The following is an 18523-nucleotide window of genomic DNA, read 5'->3' on the forward strand; positions in this document are numbered from 1 at the left end:
TTATGAAAAACATGCTCTGCTCCAAGTGCAAAGTACAGAAAGACAAATTTGCATAAACCAAGTGACTAATATGGGCTTACTATCCGAGAAGACCTGAAAAAAATGATGACATAAAACTTTCAATCACGCTGTATTTTATTGCACAAAATCTGTTTTTGATGATGCATAACTACTTATTGACGTATGGGATATTTGGTGTCCATGTTTAAAGGGATTTATTAATTGGAGTGAAGAATCTAGTGGCAGATTTTATACTATTTCATTGGATGATACTGCTGCTTCTATTTGAAAATTTCTAGTGCTGCCTACAAATATTATGATTCCCATTGCCCTAAACTTAATATCTCCCCCTTTAAAAATGATGTCCTAAAAATGATAGAGTGAGTGAACAATATGTGTATGCACTCTCTCATTACGTTCTTTCACTTTTTTATGCTCTAAAATCTCTTCAATCCTCATGATCAAAGGATGACTCAGACAAGAGCTTGAATTCATGCCCAGTGATGTTCTGGGAATGGAGACTTGTGCCTGAGAGTCCTACAAGTTATCCGTGCAAAAACATACAGGTCTTTCCAATCTCTACCTGGAAGAGAAACTCAGTGATAGTACCTTTTTAATACAGTTACCCAAAATTAATGTGACTAACCAGGTCATTATGAATGCTCCCTTCAAATATCAGAACAAATGACAAAAAAGAAGCAGCAGTAGGTTATTCTTAATATTCTCAGTACTATTTACATTGATTATTGTGTCAGTAAGCTATATGCTTACTGCATGACAAGCCATGCCAAAAGTAAATGTTTTAAGATAATGCTTGAAACATTTTTTTAAAATATGAAATTTATTGTCAAATTGGTTTCCATACAACACCCAGGGCTCATCCCAACAGGTGCCCTCCTCAATGCCCATCACCCACCCTCCCCTCCCTCCCACCCCCCATCAACCCTCAGTTTGTTCTCAGTTTTCAAGAGTCTCTCATGTTTTGGCTCCCTCCCTCTCTAACCTTTTGTTTGTTTTTCCTTCCCCTCCCCCACGGTCTTCTGTTAAGTTTCTCAGGGTCCACATAAGAGTGAAAACATAAGGTATCTTTCTCTGTATGACTTGTTTCACTTAGCATCACACTCTCCAGTTCCATCCACGTTGCTGCAAAAGGCCATATTTCATTCTTTCTCACTGCCAAGTAGGATTCCATTGTGTATATAAACCACAATTTCTTTATCCATTCATCAGTTGATGGACATTTAGGCTCTTTACACAATTTGGCTATTGTTGAAAATGCTGCTATAAACATTGGGGTACAAGTGCCCCTATGCATCAGTACTCCTGTATCCCTTGGGTAAATTCCTAGCAGTGCTATTGCTGGGCCATAGGGTAGATCTATTTTTAATTTTTGAGGAACCTCCACACTGTTTTCAAGAGTGGCTGCACCAATTTGCATTCCCACCTGCAGTGCAAGAGGGTTCCCGTTTCTCCACATCCTCGCCAGCATCTATAGTCTCCTGGTTTGTTCATTTTAGGCACTCTGACTGGCATGAGATGGTATCTCAGTGTGGTTTTGATTTGTATTTCCCTGATGAGGACCGACGTTGAGCATCTTTTCATGTGCCTGTTGGCCATCCAGATGTCTTCTTTAGAGAAGTGTCTATTCATGTTTTGTGACCATTTATCCACTGGGTTATTTGTTTTTCGGGTGTCGAGTTTGGTGAGCTCTTTTGGATACTAGCCCTTTGCCCGATATGTCATTTGCAAATATCTTTTCCCATTCCGTTGGTTACCTTTTAGTTTTGCTGACTGTTTCCTTTGCAGTGTGGAAGATTTTTATCTTTTTAGCTTTTTTCTTTTATCTTTTTTAGCTTTTTAAATATATGTTTTAGTTAGTTAATATGTAGTGCACTATTGGTTCTGAAGTAGAATTCAGTGATTCATCACTTGCATACAACACCCAGTGCTCACCACAACAAGTTCCCTCTTTAGTACCCGTTACCCATCTAGTCCATCTCTCACCCACCTCCCTCTGTCAACCCATAGTTTGTTCTCTATCATTAAGAGCCTCTTCTGGTTTGTTTGCCTCTCTTCCCTCTCCCTTATGTTCATGTGTCTTGTTTCTTAAATTCCACACAGGAGTGAAATCATATGATCTTACTCTTGTCCTTACTGACTTATTTCAGTTAGCATAATACATTCTAGCTCCATCCATCACATGGAGGTCTGTATTGGGGAAGTCTTTTGGTCTCTGTTGGTCTCCTCATGAGGTGGTGGTCAGCTATGGGTCAGCTGGAGGAGCTCTGTTAATCTTGGCTGTGTTCTCACATATGGGGGCTTGCTGGTGATAGGCTGGTCTAGGTTGGCTTTCATTAGAGCAACAGGGCTCTGCTCCACGTGATTTCTCTTCTTACAGCAGGCTAGCTTGGACTTGTTTCCATGGCAGAGACAGGGTTCCAAGAGCGCAGCAGAAACACACCAAGGACCCTTCAGACACACTGTCATTTTCACCATACACTCTTAGCCAAGGCAAATAAAATACTAAATTCAGTCCAGATTTGAAAGTGGAGAAATCGACCCCACCTCTCAATGGGAGGAGCTTCGCAGTCACATTGCAAAGTACACGGATACAGAGATAAGTGGTGAAGTGGTGAATAGACCTGCAAAAGGTCTACCATGAGTGTAGTTTTCAATTCAATAAAGTTTATTGGTGCAGGGCAGAAAATCAACACACAGAACAATATAGTGCAGTACAATATAGTGATTCAACCATTCTACATGTTACTCATTGCTCATCACTGTGAGTGTGCTCTTAAGGATTGAGTCTATAGGATTTTCTTTACTTTTTTTTCAATGTTTATTTTTTACAGAGACAGATCATGAATGGGGGAGGGGCAGAGAAAGAGGGAGACATAGAGTCCAAAGCAGTCTCCAGGGTCTGAGCTGTCAGCATAGAGCCCGATGCAGTACTCAAACTCATGAACCCTGAGATCATGACTTGAGCCAAAGTCGGACTCTTAACCAACTGAACCACCCAGGTGCCCTGACTTTACAGGGTTTTCTATATTCAGTTCGTATCATCTGTGAATAAAGACAATTTTACTTCTTTCTTTCTGATTTGTAATCCAGTGAAGAAATGGGTGGAAGACATGAATAGACACTTTTCCGAAGAAGACATCTGGGTGCTTTTTACTTTCTCAATCTTTCCTGATTGTTCTAGCTAGGACATGAAAGATTATGTTGAATAGGAGCAGTGAGAGTGGACCCCCTTGTGTTGCTGCTGATCTCAGAAGAGACATTTTCTAATCTTTCACCACTGAGTACAATGTTATTGTGGGTTTGTCATATACAGCCTTTTGCTTTTCTTGTTGAGGTGTGTTCCTCTTATACCCAGTTTGTCAAAGATTTTTAAAAAAATCATTAAAGGATGCTGTATTTTGTCAGATGCCTTTTCTGCATGTATTGAAATGATGATATGATTGTTATATTTCACCCTATGAATGGGGTGTATCATATTTAGTGATTTGTTTGTGCTCAACAATCCCTGTATCCCAGGGATAAATCCCACTTGATCATGGTGTAAAATCCCTTCAATGTGTTGTTTGATTCGTTTTGCTAGTATTTTTCAAAAATTTTGTGTCTGTGTCCATCAGGGACATTGGTCTATAGTTTTATTTTTTTGTACTGGCCTTTTCTGACTTTGGTATTAAGGCAAATCTGGCCTTGGAAAATGAGGTTGAAATGTGTCTTCCTCTCTAGTTTCTGGAAGGGTTTGAGAAGAATTTGTCATTAATTCTTCTTTACATGAGTGGTAGAATTCACCTATGAAGATCTCTGTTCACGGGCTTTTGTTGCTAGGAGATTTTTGATTACTAATTTAATACCCTTACTCATTATTGGTCTGTTCATATTTCCTGTATCTTCCTGATTTTGTCTTGGTAAATTGTATGTTTCTAGGGATTTATCCATTTTTTTTCTAGGTTGTCCAAATTCTTGGAATGAGATCATTCATAGTAGTCTCCTATTATTCTTTGCATTTCTATGATATTGGTTGTAAGATATAATATTTTGCTGCTGATTATATTTATTTAAGCCTTCTCCTCCTTTTTTTGTCTACCTAAGGGCTTGTCAATTTTGCTTCACTTTAAAAAATTGGTTCTTCACTTTGTTAATCTTTTCTATTGGTTTTCTGGTCTATATATCATTTATATATTCTCTGATTTTTATTTCTTTTCCTCTGTTGATTTGGACTTAGTTGGTGCTTCTTTTTCCAGGCCTTTGAATCAAAGTTTAGGTTATTTACTTCAGGTCTTTTTATTTGTCTTAATGTAGGCATTTATTGCTATAAACTTCTCTATTGGAGCTGCTTTTGTAACATACCATAAATTGTGATATGCGGTGATTCCATTTTCATTTGATTCATGAGTTTTAAATTTCAGTTTTCATTTCTTCTTTCACCCATCAGCCACTCACAAGTGCATGGTTTAAATCCCACAAACTTGTGACCATCTCAGGTATCTGTACTTTTACATTAACTACAGCATTATATCAGCCACGATTTGAAAACAGCCCAGCATCCATCAACAGATGAATTAATAATGATGGCATATCTATCAGTGGAGTTCAGCAATAATAAATGAAGACATTTTTTTCCTTGCTCAACCATGAATGGACCCCAAGGGCATTATGCTAAGTGACATAGACAGAGAAAGACAAATACTGTATGATCTCACTTATATGTGAAATATAAAAATCTAAACCATAGAAACAGAGTAGGTTGATGTTTGATAGTGGCTTGGGTTTGGGGAAATGAGAAGATGTTAGTGAAAGTCTATAAACCTTCAGTTATAAGATGAATAAGTTCTGGGGACTTAATGTACAACATGGCTATTATGATTAACTCTATTGTGTTGTATACTTGAATGTTGCTAATAGAGTATATAGTAAATGTTCTTACAACAAAAAGAAGTGGTAACTATGTGAAGTGATGGATGTGTTCACTGACCTATTATGGTGATCATTTCACAACATATATGTACATGAAATCACCAAGTTGTATGCTTAAATTTCCGCAATTTTATATGTCAATTAAATTTCAGTAAGGCTGGAAAAATGAAGAAAAACATTCCTATGTCTCTGTCTTCCATTGCATTTCAAATGTCACCTCATCCTAGCGGAATTATACCCATAAAAAAGATACCAGAGTGGAAACTATTATGAGTATTTCAATGGTGAGGTCTATCAATAGGAAAACAGTATCTACAGAAGGATTCTGTGAAGATAGTATCAGTGATAGAACACTTGTTAGCTCCATTACTCAATGAAATAGATACAAGGTCCCTGGTATCTCTGAGCCATCTGGAAAGTAAACCTTTTATTTATTTGATCTTTCCTTATACTAGGAAAGGTGATGTATAGGCAAGAGGCATGCAGGAAATATTTACAACCTTACCCTCTGAAGTAGAATTTCCATAACTGCTCATTAGACGCCTAATTCGTTCTCACTGTCTTCTCTTAGATCATTCCACTGCTGAATGTGGATTGGAAATAAACCTTTTGAATTGAAATTAACAGCAGTAGTAGACTGTTTGCAGAGATGGCCCCAAGTCCTGGTCTTTCTCTGTAGTCATATCTTTGGCAATGCGCACAGTACCTTCCATCAGGAGGTGGAGACTATTCTTCCATCTTTGATTCTGGATGGATTAGAACTTTTTATTTACTGTGGCCAACAGAATATGATAGAAGTGGCAGTGGACCTTAGAGGCCCTGTGAATTTCTGCTGCTCTCTCTTGAAATACTGCTCTGAAAAGAGAATAAAACCAGATGGGCTGCCAGAAGAAGTGAAGACATGTGGAGCACAGCCCAGTTGTCCAAGCCAAGGCCACTCTAATCAGCCACAGCTAGCTAGCCAAGACCCAAACCCTGGCAAGATCAGCAGAGCCTTCTCAGATGACACAAAACCTGATTCAAGATCCTTGAGGACATCAACAGAGATTAGAACAACTCATCACCATACAATTCTACTTGATACTAAAGATATTCTACCAAGCCATTTGTTTTCAGGATGGTTTGCTATTCAGCAACATTCATGATCATTTTGTTATTCAAATTTATTTTGGATGACTTAAAAAAATTCTCTCCATTGAAGATTCTATTCAGGTAACCAGTAGAGGTCCGAAGGACATGCATTTTTGTGGAGAAAAAATGGTGACCTGGAATCACATAAGTGGGCAGGAATTCAAGCTCTCTTCTGTCTTGCAGAGACATCTTAATTTTAGCCCAAATGCGATTCATTTTTGGCATTGACCTCCAGACCGGGAAGAGTAGAAATTTTTTTCTTTTAAACCCTTAGTGTGGTAACTGGATATAGCAGCAATAGTAAATAACAAAGACACTTATCCAATAAATGTTTTAAATGATTTTTAAGAGAGAGAGGGAGAGAGAGAGAGAGAGAGAGAGAGAATATACAAGTGGGGGAGGGGCATAGAGAGAGGGAGAAACAAAATCCAAAGCAGACTCCAGGCTCTGAACTATCAACAGAGAGCTCAACGCAAGGCTCAAGCTCACATACTACAAGATCATTACCTAAGTTGAAGCTGGACACTTGACTGACTGAGCCACCCAGGTGCCCCAATTTTTTTAATAAAAGGAATTTAAGCCTCTCAACTCATTCACTTAGCTTTCTTGGATAAAGGCGTTTTGTGTTGAAACCCTACTTAAGTAGAAGAAACAAAATAAGGTCAGTTTGGGAGGTATTCAGCCTATTGCCTGGTTCAGAGAATGTCTCCTTGCATAAATGTAAATATGGTTCTGTCTTTGAGGCCTCTGGGCATTAAGATAGGAAAAGCCATATATCATTAATTTATGACTACCTGTTCTATTATAATTTATTTTGCCTAAATTTCTACATTCCTTGAATTCCATGTTAATGAAAACCTCCATTCTCTTCCTTTCTTTACCCTCCAAGTTTCTTTCAAGCTTTCTTTCAACACAGCAGATAGGTTACAATGATTTCTAATGACTCTCTTATACTCTTATATCAATGAGTCATGGCCAAGAGTAGACTTTCATAGGAGTAGTATAACTCATGACTGGGTTTTTTTTTTTTTTTTTTTGGTCAAACAAAAGAAAAAATACTCACTATGATACAGTTTATTTGAGAAGAAATTATTCGTAACAGATCCATGTAGTCCTTTGAAATGAGTGAGAATTCCAAATATTTCACATCAAAGGTGAGGAATCACATTGGGAGAGTAGGAAAATGACAAAGGGAAAATCTTTTAGATATAAGACATATCAAATAGCTTAACATAGGGAGTTACATAAATTGTACACAGATGTTGAAATTTAAAAAAAAAGAAATTCAAGGAAAAAAATAGAAGAGGCATGTTCCACTCCCACAATCTGATCAAAGAATCTCAACATTTGGGTCAGATTTTGGACCCTGCAATCATGGGTACTTTTCAGCACAAGACAATTGGCCCTTTTATAGCTGCCATACCAGAGAATCTCATCAGAGGAAATAATGTCTTTGCTCCTCAGGCTATAGATGAAGGATTTCAGCATGGGTGTGACCACCGTGTACATCACTGAGCCTGTTGCACTTGAGTGGGAGCTCTGGGTAGCAGCAGAGCTGAGGTACACTCCTAGGCTTGTACAGTAAAATAAAGAGACCACTGAAAGGTGAGACACACAGGTGGAAAATGCTTTATACTTGCCCTGAGCTGATGAAATCCCACGTATGAAGGAAATTATCTTATAGTAAGAGTAAAGGATCCCAAAAAAGGGACCACCAGCCAGCAGAATAGCTCCAAAATACACCACCATGTTATTGAGAAAGGTGTCAGGACAGACAAGTTGGATCATCGGATTGAGCTCACAGAAAAAGTGGGGGATTTCCCAGACTGTACAGAAGGACAGCTGCAACACCATTAAGCTTTCTAACAAGGAATGCAGAGCACTCCAGGACCAGGAGTCCACAGAGCCAGGAGCTCATAATGACCATGTAGTTTACCGGGTGGCAGATGGCCACAAACCTGTCGTAGGCCATCACACTCAGGAGAAAGTCGTCCATCCCTGCAAAGGTTATGAAAAAGTTCATTTGTGTGATACAGTCCTCATAGGTTATGACTTTGGTCTGGGTCTGGATGTTCCAGAGCATCTTCGGGACGGTGGTGGAGGTGAAGCAGATGTCTACAAAGGACAGGTTGGCCAGGAAGAAGTACATGGGGGTGTGGAGGTGGGAGTCAGAGCTGACGGCCAGGAGGATGAGCAGGTTCCCAAACACAGTGATCAGATACATGGAGAGGAAAAGCTCAAATACGAGGGGCTGCAGTTCTGTTTCTTCTGAAAATCCCGTAAGAAGAAATTCTGAAATTCCTATATCGTTTCCTGGGTCCATGTGGTGGAGGTGACTACCAATAAAGGGGAAAATAACATGACTAATTTTCACATCAATAGACATGGCTCACATTGTTGAAATGCTACAATTTACATTTTCCAGTCAAGAAAGTTATTTCAATATTTTGTGAATGGATGGGTGCTCTGGAGGGGATCCCCATTTCCTCTCTTATTAGGAGTTTTCATCCCAACATCGGATGTTCCCCAAAAGGCTGGGTATTGTGCAGTTTTAATAAGAAATTATCTCATGCATTTGAGGAATATATAGACCATCAACCATGTTTTCAGCATTTCCAAGTCATAAAGTAGACGGTGCTGAAAAGAAAAGGTACCTATTAATCATTGCTGGTGATAGGATATACACGTATATAAAAATTAAATAATCCTGAGATGTGGACTGAGGCTATGAAGGAAATGAAGGCAAGTCAAAAGAAAGAGTGGATGGGCTGTTATGTTGGGTGTTCAGTCAAGATTGACTAAGAAGGTGACATTTGAACAGAGACCTCAAAGAAGAGAGAGTGCAAGACAGGAGGTCTTCCTGGCAGGAGGAAGGACAGTGCAAAGGCCCTGCGGAAACACTTTTTTTTTTTCCAGAAAATCAAGGCTCAGAAGGAAGCCAGTGTAATGGCGGGGAGTTGAAAAGAGGGAGAGTGATGAGAGGTACTGGCAGCGAATTTTGTGGATCCATGTGGCCTCGCAGCTGCTTAAAATTCAAGACACAGGGAGCTCCTTGTCCACACTATGTACCTCTTGCACTTTGTTAATCTGGTTGTAATAGCATCCTGTCAACTGAACATCCCTTGTCAGTATCATCTGTTGATTGAGTCTGACCTGTGTATTATAGGGTCAACCTGGAATAGAGGTGCCTATAAACCCCTGCTCTGAGACCTGCTGTCACTGCATGCGCGCGCGCACACACACACACACACACACTGCACCGTATCCTCCTGGTGTGTGTTACTTGTATGTCTTCACCTCCCCCTGCCTGCCCCAACACACTTTTTAGGATATGAATGCATACACATCATATTACCTTTCCCAGAAGGAAAGTAGAAATAGTACCAGAAAGTCCTATTCATTGCTTCCTAAGGACAAATAATCCTGGGGCTCCATTTTGGAATGGTCTTCTTCTGGCCTGTATGTAAAGAAAAATTTAAAAGTTGTGTTCAACGGACAGAGAGAGAGACAGAGAGAGAGGGAGAGAATGGTGTTGGTGGCCTCCAATCCTAATTATATCCCATTTACACCCAGCAAAAATAATTAAAGGGCAAAATAAATTTCTCTAAATGAGAAAAGTAGCGACATCTTTATGACGTGAACATCACAGATTGAACATCGCAAGAGAATAAACCAACACGTCTCATAATTTGGGCATTTTTATTGGCAGATAGAAGAGAGCAGACTTGATTTTCCTGTGTTTATTCCATATTCATTTGATTAATCAGTTTTTATATGGCCAAATAGAGGATGAGGTAAGCCTCTTTGTCACTTGTCTTATGTGGCATTTTTTTGGTGTGTATTTGTTGTTCTTATGCTTTGAATTTTAGTCACTTTCTTGACAAGTCTGATGAGCACAACTAGTCATGGTTCTGTTCCTTGTCCAACAGGTAACGTGCTCTCCAGACCCTATGAAATCCTAAACACCCCATGACAATCTATCCCCTAACTCTGAATAAGCTTCATGTAACTTACCCAAGTACATTATTTTGTACTCACATTTATTTTTACTGCACTCCTGTGTGTCATCGTGACGTGATTACCAAAGGAGCAGGAACGTCTGCTCATCTTCCCTTTACAAAAGTATGTGGATGTATATGCACTTATATAGAAACGGATTCATGAAAATGAGACATTATGAAATACAAAGAACGACAGACAGAATAAAACCAGGTTAAAGAGCAGTTTCAGTACAACCATGTTATACAAAACTGAATGAAGTTTTGAGCAGTAACTGAAACATGATCTACAGGACCAGTAAGTCAACAAAATCAACAGAGAAAAGTAATAAAATTCCCCAAGACCTGGATAAAAAAAGAGTATAGCATATAAAGTTCTTAAAAATTTCTGGCACCAGAGCAGATGCTCTTTCAGTATTAATTGAATGAGTCAGGAATTAGGTCTCATTATATATGGACATTTAATACTTGACAAAGCTGCATTTAAGTGTCGTCAGAAAAGACTGGATTGTTGAGTGAAAGCTGGCACAAAGGCTTTCTACGTGGAAGGAAGAGTGGTGCTTCCTTATTTCACACATTGCACCAAAAATCCAAAGGAGTAAGTAAACCCCCAGTGTAAGAGTAACCATTCCATTTTAGATGAGCATCTAGAAAATTACATATAAAATCTACTGGTGGGAAAATCATCATTTGTAAGGCAAGAAAAAAAACTCAGAAGGTAGAAGATACATACATTTCACTAAATGAATTTTAAAACTATTTTATGGGCCAAAAGACCTAACTAAAAGTCAATAGAGAAGCTGTGATTTACAACAATTATTTCAAATGCTCATAATTATAGATAAATAGGCATATAATATGTGGACATATAATAATAATAATAGGCAAATTAAATCAAATATGTGAATCTTTAACTGAGCTAATAGTTTTAAGAATCAACAAGTAATCTCTTTCACACTGATCATCTTGTGAAAATACTCAAAGGGCTGTCCCACTGATTGGGATCAGAATTTTTAAACAAGTAGCAAAAAGGCACCTTTTTTTTAATTTTATTTTTTTAATTTACATCCAAGTTAGTTAGCATGTAGTGCAACAATGATTTCAGGAGTAGATTCCTTGATGCCCTTTACCCACTGAGCCCATCCGCCCTCCCACAACCCCTCCAGTAACCCTCTGTTTGTTGTCCATATTTAATAGTCTCTTATGTTTTGTTCCCCCTCCTTGTTTTTATATTACTTTTGCTTCCTTTCCCTCGTGTTCATCTGTTCTGTGTCTTAAAGCCCTCATATCAGTGAAGTCATATGATATTTGTCTTTGTCTGACTAATTTTGCTTAGCATAATACCCTCTAGTTCCATCCACCTAGTTGCAAATGGCAAGATTTCATTCTTTTTGATTGCCGAGAAATACTCCATTGTATATATACACCACATCTTCTTTATCCATTCATCCATCAATGGACATTTGGGCTCTTTCCATACTTTGGCTATTGTTGATAGTGCTGCTATAAACATAAACATGGGGGTGCATGTGTACCTTCAAAAGAGCACACCTGTATCCCGTGGATAAATGCCTAGTAGTGAAATTTCTGGCTCTAGGGTAGTTCTATTTTTAGTTTTTTTGAGGAACCTCCATACTGTTTTCCAGAGTGGCTGCACCAGCTTGCATTCCCACCAACAATGCAAAAGAGATCCTCTTTCTCTGCATCCTCGCCAACATCTGGTGTTGCCTGAGTTGTTAATGTTAGCCATTCTGACAGGTGTGAGGTGGTCTCTCATTGTGGTTTTGATTTGTATTTCCTTTATGATGAGTGATGTTGAGCATCTTTTCATATGCTGGTGGCCATCTGGATGTCTTCTTTAGAGAAGTGTCTATTCATGTCTTTTGCCCATTTCTTCACTGGATTATTTGTTTTTTGGGTGTTGAGTTTGATAAGTTCTTTATAGATTTTTGGATACTAACCTTTTATCTGATATGTCGTTTGCAAATATCTTCTCCCATTCTGTTGGTTGTCTTTTAGTTTTGCTGATTTTTTCCTTTGCTGTGCAGAAACTTTTTATTTTATTTTATTTTTTATTTTTTAAAATTTACATCTAAATTAGTTGGCATATATTGAAACAATGATTTCAGGAGTAGATTCTTTTTTTTAAATTTTTTTTTCAACGTTTATTTATTTTTGGGACAGAGAGAGACAGAGCATGAACGGGGGAGGGGCAGAGAGAGAGGGAGACACAGAATCGGAAACAGGCTCCAGGCTCTGAGCCATCAGCCCAGAGCCCGACGCGGGGCTCGAACTCACGTACCGCGAGATCGTGACCTGGCTGAAGTCGGACACTTAACCGACTGCGCCACCCAGGCGCCCCCAGGAGTAGATTCTTTAATGCCCCTTACCCATTTAGCCCATCCCCCCTCCCAAAACCCCTCCAGTGACCCTCAGTTTGTTCTCCATATTTATGAGTCTCTTCTGTTTTGTCCCCCTCCCTGTTTTTATATTATTTTTGTTCCCAGAAGCTTTTTATATTGATGAGGTCCCAATAGTTCATTTTTGCTTTTGTTTCCCTTGCCTCCAGAGACGTGTTGAGTAAGAAGTTCCTGCAGCCAAGGTCAAGGAGGTTTTTGCCTGCTTTCTCCTTGAGGATTTTGATGGCTTCCTGTCTTACATTGAGGTCTTTCATCCATTTTGAGTTTATTTTTGTGTCTGGTGTAAGAAAGTGGTCCAGGTTCATTTTTCTGCAAGTTGCTGTCCAGTTTTCCCAGCACCACTTGCTGAAGAGACTGTCTTTATTCCATTGGATATTCTTTCCTGCTTTGTCAAGGCCATAGGTTTGTCGGTCCATTTCTGGGTTCTCTACTCTGTTCCATTGACTTGAGTGTCTGTTCTTGTGCCAGTCCCACACTGTCTTCATGATTACAGCTTTGTAAAACATCTTGAAGTCTGAGATTGTGATGCCTCCTGCTTTGGTTTTCTTCTTCAAGATTGCTTTGGCTAGTTGGGGTCTTTTCTGGTTCCATACAAATTTTAGGATTGTTTGTTCTATCTCTGTGAAGAATGCTGGTGTTACTTTGATAGGGAATGCATTGGATGTGTAGAAGTCTTTGTGTAGTATTGACATTTTAACAATATTTGTTCTTCCTATCCAGGAGCATGGAATCTTTTTCCATTTTTTTGTGCCATCTTCAATTTCTTTCATGAGCTTTCTATAGTTTTCAGTGTATAGATTTTTTACCTCTTTGGTTAGAATTATTCTTAGGTATTTTATAGGTTTTGGTGCAATTGTAAATGGGATCCTTGTAAATAGTAAAAGGGATTCCTTGATTTCCCTTTCTATTGCTTCATTGTTGGTGTATAGGAATGCAATTGATTTCTGTGCATTGGTTTTATATCCTGCAGCTTTGCCAAATTCATGAATCAGTTCTAGCAGTTTTTGGTGGAATCTTTTGTGTTTTCCATATAAAGTATCCTGTCATCTGTGAAGAGTGAAAGTTTGATCCCCTCTTGGCTGATTTGGATGCCTTTTATTTCTTTGTGTTGTCTGATGGCTGAGGCTAGGACTTCCAACACTATTTTGAATAACAATGATGAGAGTGGACATCCCTGTCTTGTCCCTGACCTTAGGGGGAAAGCTCTCAGTTTTTCCCCATTGAGGATGATATTAGCATTGGGTCTTTCATATATGGCTTTTATGATCTTGAGATATGATCCTTCTGTTCCTACTTTCCTGAGGGTTTTTATCAAGAAATGATGCTGTATTTTATCAAATGCTTTCTCTGCATCTATTGAGATGATCATATGGTTCTTGTCCTGTCTTTTTTTTGATGTGATGAATCACATTGGTTGTTTTGTGGATATTGAATCAGCCCTGCATCCCAGGTATAAATCCCACTTGTTCATGGTGAATAATTTTTTAATGTATTGTTGGATCCAGTTGGCCAATAACTTGTTGAGGATTTTTGCATTGATATTCATCAAAAAAGGAGCCAGCATTACATTAGTGGATTGGAGACAAGTCCATGAGGAATTGTTAGGAAAGAAGGAAAAGGGACACAAGGTAGAAGAAAAGCCTGCACTGAAATATAAAGAGCATTCATGATGTGCATAGGATCTTACTGAAACATTTGTATGAAAGTGTATGAATAGGAATTCATGCATAAAATGGAAGAGAAATTTTATAAGACTTCTGGAACAAAGAAAATCAGTAAGAATAACATTTGGTTAAGTCTACTGTTTCTAAACAACTATATTGAATGAAAACAACAAAATTGAATGAATATGTGCTACTAACTTACATAAAGACCTACAAGAACAATAACCTAATGATACCAACATTGGTCACTAATTCAAGGGCAGATTGCCAAAGACTTGGAAATGAAAAGGTATATCAGAAGCGCATTTACAACGTGGGGAAGAAGCAGTAAGTAAGTTGTGATTTCATCTTACACAAAGATACACAGATTCATATAGACTTCTAGAATGGAAAAATGATCTTTAGTCAAATGATGAATAAAAATACCTTCCAGATGATGGCCAAAGGTGATGCAACTTTCAGAAATACATCTACTCCCCAAATGCCAAGAAGACCAATAAGGAATAACAAAGATATGAAAACAAGTCAGAAACATGCCTAAAGGGTAATTTATTATGGCTAAGAATGAAGCACTTTATTTCTTGTGTATAGCAAGGACTGACACAAGAAGAGTATTGAAGTGCCTGCTCAACCCTGTCAGTAAGAAAATGAAAAATAGGAGTGCCTAGGTGGCTTGGTAGCTAAGCGTTTGACTCTTGATTTCGGCTCGGGTCATGATCTCACGGTTCATGAGTTTAAGACCTGCATCAGGCTCCATGCTGAATGTTGAGCCTGTTTAAGATTCTCTCTCTCTCTCTCTCTCTCTCTCTCTCTCTCTCTCTTTCTTTCTCTTTCTCTCTCTCTTCCTTTGCAGCTCTTCCCCACTCATGTGCTGTCTCTAAAATAAAATAAAATAAAATAAAATAAAATAAAGTAAGATAAGATAAAATAAAATAAAAGTTTCTTTAAAAAAAAAAAAAGAAACACAATGTAGAGACTGATAAGTAGCACAGAATTGAATAGATCAGAACAACTCCCACCAGACAATCCCATTCGATTACAAAGACATTATATTAAAACAGGTGTTTTCAGAAGGGTTTGTTACACAGTCCTAGGGAACAGATATAATTATAACAGCAACCAGAACCCAGAGGAATTATAATAATATGCTTCTTCCCATTTTAGGTATTTGTGCTGATATTTGGGGACAGAAGTCATGGTTACTCTGTTATTAAAATTTATTTTAGATAGGCTGTGTTATAAAGAGACTTTGTTAGGGTTCCAACCAGGTAATCAAGAGAAGTTGGAAGGACAAGGCTCTTGGCACCAAAGTTGTGACCTGAATCATATGACTGGACAGGAATTCAATGTCTAAAGAGTCATCCTTTGATCATGAGGATATATATGTATGATATATAAAAGATGATATTGATATTGTTCAATCATTGCCCATAGCATGGTTATGATCTTTCATTTAGAGCAGTGGAATGAGTCCTATCTGTATGCAGCAGAAAGAGTTAAGATGATTCAGTAAAATCACCATAAACATGTTTTTGGAAAACATGGAAAAAATACAACTCTAGTACATGGACACCAAACTAACTCCATACTTCAGTGAGTAGATGGACAGCACAAAATGAAATATTTTGCTCAGTAATACTCAGTATAATTTCAATTTTTCTTCATCATAGTTAAGATCTTCCTCGACTCAAAGGCCGTATGAAGTTAATCTATTTATTCAAATATGTGTTTCTGTTGTAAACACCATTTGGAGACATGTATTTGGTGATCATTTTGCCAATCATTGTTGTAAGCACTGTGGATACCGCTGCATAGGAGAACATGATCATCATAAGGAGAATGGAATGCAATGGCTTACCTATAAGATGAACTATATTAGTCTACATTGTCAGAACGAGAAGTCAAGGCAGTGAAGGACAAAGTATTGATATACACAAGTGAAAAACTGGGGTCTCATACTTTCCTGTATTATGAAATTATATGAATGGTCTTGGTTATAGTAGTTTTTTCTTTTTTTTAAAAATAATTTATTGACAGATTGGTTTCCAAACAACACCCAGTGCTCATCCCAGCAGGTACCTTCCTCAATGCCCATCACCCACTTTCCCCTCTCCCCCACCCCCCTTCAACCCTCACTTTGTTCTCAGTATCCAAGAGTCTCTTATGGTTTGGCTCCCTCCCTCTCTGTAACTTTTTTTTTCCCTCCGCGTCCTCCATGGTCTTCTGTTAAGTTTCTCAAGATCCACCTATGAGTGAAAACATATGGTATCTGTCTTTCTCTGCCCAACTTATTTCACTTAGCATAATACCTTCCAGTTCCATCCATGTTGCTGCAAATGGCCAGATTTCATTCTTTCTCATTGCCAAGTAGTATTCCATTGTATATATTAGTGACATCTTCTTTATCCATTCGTCAGTTGATGGACATTTAGGCTCTTTCCATAATTTGGTTATTGTTGAAAGTGCTGCTATAAACATTGCGGTACAAGTGCCCCTATGCATCAGCACTCCTGGATCCCTTGGATAAATTCCTAGCAGTGCTATTGCTAGGTCATAGGGTAGTTCTATTTTTAATTTTTTGAGCAACATCCACTCTGTTTTCCTTTTTTCTATATGAGTAATATAACTCATGGCTATCCTTTTAGTAAAACAGGAGAAAAATTACTTGGAATGATATATGTTGTTTGAGTAGAAATTATTTTTAAGAAATTCATGTTACCCCAGGAGACAAGTGGGAATTTCCAAATATTTTTTTATCAAAACTGAAAAAATATTTGAAAAAGTAGGAAATAGACAAAGGGGAAACCGTCTATATATCAGACAGAGCAGAGGCTTAATAAGTGAGTTACTTAAAAAAATATGGAGAAGTTGAAGTCAAGCAAATGAAATTCTGGGAAATAAATAGAAAAGCATATTCTTCTTCCAGAGTCTGATCAAAGAACGGCAGATTCTAGCTCTGAGGTTTTGAGCCCTGCAATCATGGGCATGTCTTCAGTCCCCGGACAATTGGTCCTTATGTCACTGGAACCCCAACGATTCTTTTCAGAGCCCTCTTTATGTCTCTGTTCCTCAGGCTGTAGATGAAGGGGTTCAGCATGGGTGAGACCACCGTGTACATCACCGAGGCTGTGGCACTTGAGTAGGAGCTCTGGGTAGCAGCCGAGCTAAGGTACACTCCTAGGCCTGTACAGTAAAATAAGGAGACAACTGACAGGTGAGACGCACAGGTGGAAAATGCTCTGTACTTGCCTTGAGCTGATGAGATCCCACATATGGAGGAGACTATCTTAGAATAAGAGTAAAGGACCCCAGCCAGGGGAGCACCACCCAGCAGCACAGTTGCAAAATACATCATCATGTCATTAAGAAAGGTGTCAGAACAGGCAAGTTGGATCATCTGATTGAGTTCACAGAAAAAGTGGGGGATTTCCATGTCTGTACAGAAGGACAGCTGCAGCACCATTAAGGTTTGTAACAAGGAATTTGTAACACTGATGATCCAGGACACCAGAACAAGCAATCCACAGAGCTGGGGGTTCATGATGACAGTGTAGTGCAGGGGGTGACAGATGGCCACAAACCGGTCATAGGCCATTGCAGATAGGAGAAAGTCATCCAGCTCTGCACAGAGTAAGAAAAAATACATCTGGCTAATGCAGCCTGCATAGTTAATGACCTTGCTCTGAGTCTGGGTGTTCAGAAGCATCTTCGGGACAGTGGTGGATGTGAAGCAGATGTCTACAAAGGACAGGTTGGCCAGGAAGAAGTACATGGGGGTGTGGAGGTGGGAGTCAGAGCTGATGGCCAGGATGATGAGCAGGTTCCCAAACACAGTGATCAGGTACATGGAGAGGAAAAGCCCAAATATGAGGGGCCATAATTCTGGTTCCTCTGAAAATCCCAGAAGAAGAAACTTTGAAATGTGTGTATCATTGCCTAGTTCCATCTGGTGGAGTTGACTACTTAGGAGAGAAAAAAAAATAACATGATTAATTTTCAAGCAAATGGCTTTATTTATACATTTTCTTTTTTTCTTTTTTTCTTTTATTTATGTTCCAGGTAGTTGATATACAGTGTAAAACTAGTTTCAGGTGTAGAATACAGTGATTCAACAGTTGCACACTTGACCAGTGCTCTTTAGGACCAGTGCGCTCCTAAATCCCCATCAGCTATTTCCCCCAAATCTCCCTCCCCATTGGCAAGTTTGTTCTCTACAGTTAAGAGTGTATTTTTTGGTTTACCTCTCTCTTTTTTCCCTTTGTCCATTTGTTTTCTTTTTTAAATCCACAGGTGAGTGAAATCATATGGTATTTGTCTTACTCTGACTTATTTTGCTTAGCATAATAAACTCTAGCTCCATCCACGTTGTTGTAAATGGCAA

The 18523-nt window shown here is 38.7% G+C and overlaps 2 protein-coding genes across 2 annotated transcripts; both read right to left on the bottom strand.

Annotated features, from left to right (window-relative positions):
* Positions 1-448: 448 nt before the first annotated feature.
* On the bottom strand, positions 449-8383 carry LOC101081612 (olfactory receptor-like protein OLF4). The gene is given in 3 exon segments (XM_045042151.1): positions 449-537; positions 7443-7945; positions 7947-8383. Coding segments are annotated over 3 exon segments (1029 nt in total).
* An 8336-nt stretch (positions 8384-16719) lies between these two features.
* LOC101081871 (olfactory receptor-like protein OLF4) lies at positions 16720-18091 on the bottom strand. Its single transcript, XM_045047280.1, has one exon. The coding sequence runs from the start codon at positions 18086-18088 to the stop codon at positions 17156-17158; it is 933 nt and encodes a 310-aa protein (XP_044903215.1). The 5' UTR covers positions 18089-18091; the 3' UTR covers positions 16720-17155.
* Positions 18092-18523: the final 432 nt, after the last annotated feature.

The sequence above is a fragment of the Felis catus genome, chromosome A2 (assembly GCF_018350175.1).
Source record: "Felis catus isolate Fca126 chromosome A2, F.catus_Fca126_mat1.0, whole genome shotgun sequence".
NCBI lineage: Eukaryota > Metazoa > Chordata > Mammalia > Carnivora > Felidae > Felis > Felis catus.

Excerpts from the sequence above, each read along its gene's own strand:
- LOC101081871 (XM_045047280.1), bottom strand. The coding sequence starts at position 18,088 with ATGGAACTAGGCAATGATACACACATTTCAAAGTTTCTTCTTCTGGGA.